The sequence below is a fragment of the Hemibagrus wyckioides genome, linkage group LG03, assembly GCF_019097595.1.
Source record: "Hemibagrus wyckioides isolate EC202008001 linkage group LG03, SWU_Hwy_1.0, whole genome shotgun sequence".
Classification (NCBI taxonomy): Eukaryota; Metazoa; Chordata; class Actinopteri; order Siluriformes; family Bagridae; genus Hemibagrus; species Hemibagrus wyckioides.
Genome location: NC_080712.1, coordinates 8,540,146 through 8,546,707, shown reverse-complemented (window position 1 = coordinate 8,546,707; position 6,562 = coordinate 8,540,146). Strand labels below are relative to the sequence as shown.

Below are 6,562 nucleotides of genomic sequence, written 5' to 3'. Positions count from 1 at the left end.
ATATTGAATATTATTGGCTACAGTTATTTACTCTAAAAAAAAAAAAAACCTCACAATCATAAAGCATTGTTGTGAATCTACAGATTCTTTAAAATGACCTACACACAAAAGTCTCAAGCTGTAAACAAGTTTTTTTAGAATATTTCGCATGCTAAGTGAATCTGCGAAAAAGTACAGATGTGGAAGTTTCCTAACAACGAAGGCATTTCGTTTTCTCTGACTTGATCACTCTGTGATACCGTAGTATTATTTTTTCCATTGACCCACAGAGTATATCCGACAGTTTAAGACCAGATCTGTAATCCGAACCCGATCCCGTAATCCATGTCGATTTTGGATCCATATTTGGAAGGTGTTGTCATGAATCGATAATGTTTCATGTGTTCGTGCTTTCTTGATGGAAACGGATGTTGCCGAGTGAAAACAGACTTAAGATCATAAGATCCTGCCTCGTACAAATAGGCAACATCTGTAAAACAAACAGCGCTGCCTAATTCCTGGATTCCCGATGCATATTTTAGTTATTAATGCCGTTCTATGAAAAAAAGGGGGGAAGGAAAAAACTATTTCAGGGAACTATGCTTTGTTTCGCAGAACACTACCCTGCAGTTTACCATATCCTCAATTTGCACTTTAGTTGAAACCATATTCGTAGACTATGAGAACATGTAAACTGTAACCCATGCCACTGTTCACTAATGACTGTATTCAGAGTTGAGTTAAGCGTGTCCAGTAACAATTTAATACAGAAATTGTGCGTTTCACTGGACAGAGGTATTTCTAAATTACGCACCATTCTGAACTTTTTTTTGCCTGATATCAGCTTTAGTTAGGAGCAGTATAATGTACGGTTTGATGTAATTACATGACTTATGTCATGCTGAAATGTACGTTTTGGGCTGAAAATACACTAAAATAAGTTACAGTGCAATTTGAGGCCAATATTAGGTAGATAGATAAAATTGACACTATTAATTAATTAATAGGATCATCCCTTTAAAGTCAGTAATAAAGTTTCAAATCAGAGACATCACCTTTAATAATAATAATAATAATAATAATTTATTTTTTAATTTATTATTTTTTGTATTAATTAATTTATTTTATACTTTTTTTTTAAAATATGAAGTTATTAGGTAGCAGATGAATGCTAGGCCAGCTTATCCCTCAATATTTTTCATTACAGTTGAGAAGCCTTGAATGAACAAAAACATTGACATTATTTGATTAATTTTATTAAACAAATCAAAATTGCATGATAAAATATCCACTATCCCGTACACACATTATGATGACTTTCAGGTTAAGTGATGTCGTTAGGCATGATATAAATAAATAATAGGATGTGCTGGATCAAGTGCTATTTTATAGCATATCTCTGCATCTAAATATTAGTGGATATTAAGTTTGTGGCCTTAAGTCACCAACAATGAATACAGCCCTAAATCAGTAAAGCAGCAGTGGGGCATGGTACCATTCTGCAAATTCAACAATGCTGAGACTAAGTGACAGTGCGCTTATAGTATAAAAAAAATGAGTGCTTATAAAAAAGTAATAAGCTTGAAATGAGATGCGGTAGACCTAACAGACATGAACATGTGGTTATATACTTAAGTGTACAGAACAGTAAGAGATTATGTTTTTTGTGGAATCCATGGAACATAGTGGTTATTTCTGATAGATTATCCTGAAGCCTGGCAAAATGTGTATGAAATCTGTGTGCGTTTCATCACTGGATACCTCAGTCCTGCTTTAGATCGCTGTCAAGTCTAAATTCCTACTGACAGTGAAATTATTTCCTTACCTCATTACCTGTTGTTAAGGCTATGGCTTTCAAATAAATCTCTTCAAAACATGTGCAGCAAAAATAAAAAAATAAAAAAAAAGAAAGAACCATGAAAAGACGCTTGGTAAAAACGACCCAAAGCTGTATCTAATCATGAAATCAGCGATAGTGAACGTCAATCATCCATTACAAACCCACACACACACACACACGCGCACACACACACACACACTGGCCCAGATTAATCTCGGTCTCACTGTAATCTCCTCTCGCTTATCCATGATTCCCCTTCACATATTTCTGAGTCCTGGGAAGAGGGAGTCCTCTCCTCCTCGCTCCCTAGAGGGAACAAAGGGCCTTCCGGGGCAGTTCCCTCATTCGCTGACACTCCTTCACTCCTCTCAGGTCCGCTGGCACATGTGCAGTCTGGACCTGGAGTAGGACGTGGCATCCTTCCACACTTTGCACACCAGACCTTTGGCACAGTCGCAGCGCTGAAAGATCTCCAAGCTGTGCGAGCCTTTCTTGCGTTGTTTAGTGCACACTTCTCCTTGGCGCAGTACCGGTTTGCAGATCTTGGTCCAGAAGTGGCGGGCACAGCAGTAACCCTCTGAACAGTCTGAGGAACGGAGACAAGGGTCGCCCTCATGACCTACGCACAGAACATAGGGATTGACCCCAGTTAAACATCTGATTTTGGTCATTTTTCGTATGTTAAAATGTTTGAAACAATCCAGTTAAATAATAAAATGCCTGTGGAACACTTGGGTCTTGCCACAATATCATGGCACAATATTATCTTTATAGGGTAGAAATGCCTTCCACTCAGAGGGTACCCAATTTTCTACCTAAAATTACTTACAAGAATGGTGTTCCTAAGGTGGTTTCTGCACAGGTAATGGATATTTATTGCCATACAGGTACTTCATACACCATTACAACCCCAAAACATAATAGAGTATTAGATTATACCTTTTTCTAAGAAGGTTAAAGCCTGTTATATTTTTTGTTCATTATTTTACTCTCAGAAAACAATGGCTCTTAATGGGTTCTTTGAAAGGTCCTTTGTGTCTAAAGTTCTTCGTGATCCTTCAACCTTGATGCTACCTCCAGTTCCATAAAGTCCTAGAAAACAAATCTTTGGTTTTTTGAATGATTAATTGGATCTAGCTTTCTAAGAACTCAACTCGAATCAGCAACCCTTCATTTTGGGTCCTACATAGAACCTTTATGAATCAAAGAATGCCTCATGGTACTCAGTGAAACCCTTTTTCTAAACTTGTGAGAAAGCTAATTTAAGGTAAGTTAATGGTTTGACTTTTTTATTACTTTACTTTCTTGAACTTCTTCTTCAACAGAATGTAGACAATGGTACAAGACGCAAAATACATAGCACTGAATAAACCTTAGTAAACTTTCTGTCTTAACTCTATCTATCTCCATCTAACTCTAATGGGTTCTTTAAGTTGGAAAGGCTCTATGTAGAACGTTTGTGGGAAGATCCTGATTTGTGATAAAACTAGTAAAAGGTAGTGGAAAATTAGTACATGCTGAAAACTCAAGTAAGGTCAGATCCTAAAGCTTGATAAATTGTATCTTAGGAGCCAAATCTGTATTTTTGAGGGAACATTTACATGGCTTGAACTTCAGGGAACAGACACTGCATATTCCATGGACAATAAAGTTCAACACATGGATTACATGGCACACCACAAATGCATGGACTTATTACATTATCCAAACCGAATTACAGTATTTGTGGAGCCTGCAGGTATCGTACACCCCCGTAGCAAATCAGCATGTTTGCTGTAACAACCCCACTGTAAGCAATCAAGCAATTCTGCTGAGGAAGTCCTGCAAATCCAAATTGTCCAGAGGGAATGGAGGAATATGAGACCATTACATTGTTTTGGCTTCTTCCTACAGGAGTTTAAACACATCCAGAGGTCTGGTTGTTACACTGAATTTACAATTGCTTCAGAAGGTCTGTACATAAAGAGAGAGATTCGGCGCCTCGTAGAGTCCCAGCAAACGACTTCCTGATTTATTAACCGGTTTGATCCGGCACTTTGTCAGGCGCTATAGATTACTCTTTAGAATTAGAATAGCAAATATTTATTACATACGTGAGATGTTTGTTCGGTATTTTAGCCTCTCCATTAAACACGCAACCCAAATGGCATCAGGACAAAACCGCAGACTGTGGAACATTTCGTTACTTTTTTTTTTTGGCTGAACTGTTCGTCAACCACGTCCCGCAAAAAAACAAGTTAATTCAGTCTTATTCTCTGCGCTTATAAATAGCACCAGCTAATTTTCTTGTGCAGGGAAGCCATCTATTTTGCAAGACTTGTCAATGAATAGAGTTGGATTTATTGAATAGAGTTTGCTTATTGGTAGGCTTGGAGGTTATTTTTGGTTATTTCTTTTTAATTGTTTACACAGTTTCACCAGATTATTGTGCGAACCTAAACTCTGACTCAATCCCTAACCAGTCCTTTATATCTAAAGTGCTTGTTTTAAATGTCAAAACCTTTTCTCACTTTCTAACACGTCTTCACACTTCACCTGTTTAAACAGGTATTTCATCAGGAACTATGCTAGATTCAATTTATACAGAGCTCCGTGTTACTAATTATGTACTACTCATCATTTTATTCATGTCCTGAAAGAAAGACGGAGAAAGATCTGTATTCTTTGCAGCATGCTTCCAGCTGTGTTGAATGATCGGGGTTCGGTTCATTTACGAGGAACAGGCAGTTATGTTTGCATTCACAGCCTGGCGCTCCCTCTCCACAAACACAATCAATGACATGAGCTTAGGTCCCATGTACTAACTGCACAGAAATATGCAGAAACTCTACGGACTGGTTTCTGAACCCTGCAGACGTGAAAACAATTCAATGTGAATTCCCACACCTTTCAGGGAGACCTTGCTCTTCTTCCAGCCTTTGTCTTTGCTTAGCTTTTTGTGCTCCTTTGCAGGTGAGATGTGATGGGTCATGAGGTTCTCAGGGAACGGGACGCAGATAACTAAACACAAGAAGAAAAACTTGGTGTTAATGTGACTGGCAGCATGATATTTTTCAGTATAAATGTTCTGGAAATATTCAGAATATTAGTCATGTATATATAAATGGAAATGATGATAATAATAATAATAATAATAATAATAATAATAATAATAATAATAATAATAATAATAATAATAATAATAATAATAATAATCTTTATGGAACATGAAGTAGCTTCAGAACATCTTCTCAAAGGTATTTCCATTTTGCTAGTTCAAAGGCTTTTCTCTATCAAATATCTTCGATTTCAATATGAGTTTGATTCCAAAATTGAAAAAGGAATACAAATATCTGGCTATCCAGTTATAATTAGCTAAATTATAATACTCATAAGTCAAGAAACACATTTTTAATCACTGTTCCGTGACATCAACGTTGAGAACGTCACTTATGTTCACAACAGCTGATGAGAAAGTGACAGCATGTGTCAACAAACGACATTTAAATTGAGATTTGATAATTAAGGATGATGTGGTATAGCCACAAAGTCAATCCACGGCCCAATTATTTAGTCTTTTATTTATATAACAAACAAGAGATTACATATGACGAGATGAACATATTTCCAGACAAGTTTTCTAATTCTACTGGCATATCATTCGCCTTGTTTTTCTAATAAAATAAATGCTTAAGGATGAGAGAAAAAATGATCTGCCGGTCCACTATTTCCAGCTTGAAATTTGTCCACAGTGTGTAGAAATGGGATTAATAATCGTATTATTGTGTTAGTATTTTATTGTAGTCTTATTAGAGAAAACTTTTGACTATTTTTAAGATATTTTAAGCTGATACGATTAGAGTATGGACACAGTACGTGTAAAACATGTCAACTTCACTCTTCATGACAGGTTTTGGATATTAAACTTTTTTAAAAATGTACAGTAATTCATTGTCTTGACTACTTGCGAGTAGAAACAAAAGAGTAACTTCAAGCCAAGTCTGGTCAGATCTTTAAAGCAGCAACTTTGATTTCTAATTTTAACCATCTTGAAATGTCTTACAGTGTAAAGCTTTGCCAGTGAAGCTAGAAGAAAGCCAAACATAACATGGGAATTAATACTAATACATCAACAATACCGAACAGGCCACACCCACTACCGACAGCTGTACCAAGAGACAAAACAACAAGCAACATGTCTGACTTGTCGCTTGTTAGTGTGAATGCATTACATTTCAGGCATTTGGTAGACGCCCTTATCTGGAGCGACTTGCATTTGATCTTATTTTTTACATTTTTTTATTCAACTGCAGTTGAAGGTTAAGAGCATTGTAGAGGCAGTTGGGTGGACCTGGGATTTAAACTCACATCATCAGCAGTCTAACACTTCAAGCACTAATCTACCACATCCCCGGTTGTGGATGCTTAGTGTTTAAGGTGCTGTTTACCTATGGACACAAAAACACTAACGCTCAGACTATAGACTGATTCTGTAGTCTATAACCCGCACTACAGGATGATCAGATACATACAGTTGCTGCAGCGGTTCCCAGGGCAGCACATGGCATCTCTGTGGCATCGCTTCTTCCTGCGGCGGCAGGTGACGCATCGTGACGGAGCGTGCTGCGAGTTGTGGCAGTAACTACTGACCGCACAGTCCTTATCGCTGCTGCAATGCTTCTCAGTGCTGTACACCTAGAGACAGACAGAAACGAATCAACTCACACACATCAGCTTTAAGATTTCTCCTCTGCTCAAAAACAC

The 6,562-nt window shown here is 37.3% G+C and overlaps 1 protein-coding gene across 1 annotated transcript in view; it reads right to left on the bottom strand.

Moving 5' to 3' along the window:
• Positions 1-1,092: 1,092 nt before the first annotated feature.
• The window catches only part of dkk2 (dickkopf WNT signaling pathway inhibitor 2), a 14,403-nt gene continuing 8,933 nt past the window's right edge, over positions 1,093-6,562 (bottom strand). The window contains exons 2-4 of the mRNA XM_058386713.1: positions 6,331-6,493; positions 4,706-4,819; positions 1,093-2,438 (exon numbers count right to left, since the gene is read on the bottom strand). Of these exons, the coding sequence (XP_058242696.1) occupies positions 2,188-2,438; positions 4,706-4,819; positions 6,331-6,493 (528 nt within the window). The 3' untranslated portion in view covers positions 1,093-2,187. The remainder of the gene's footprint in view (positions 2,439-4,705; positions 4,820-6,330; positions 6,494-6,562) is intronic.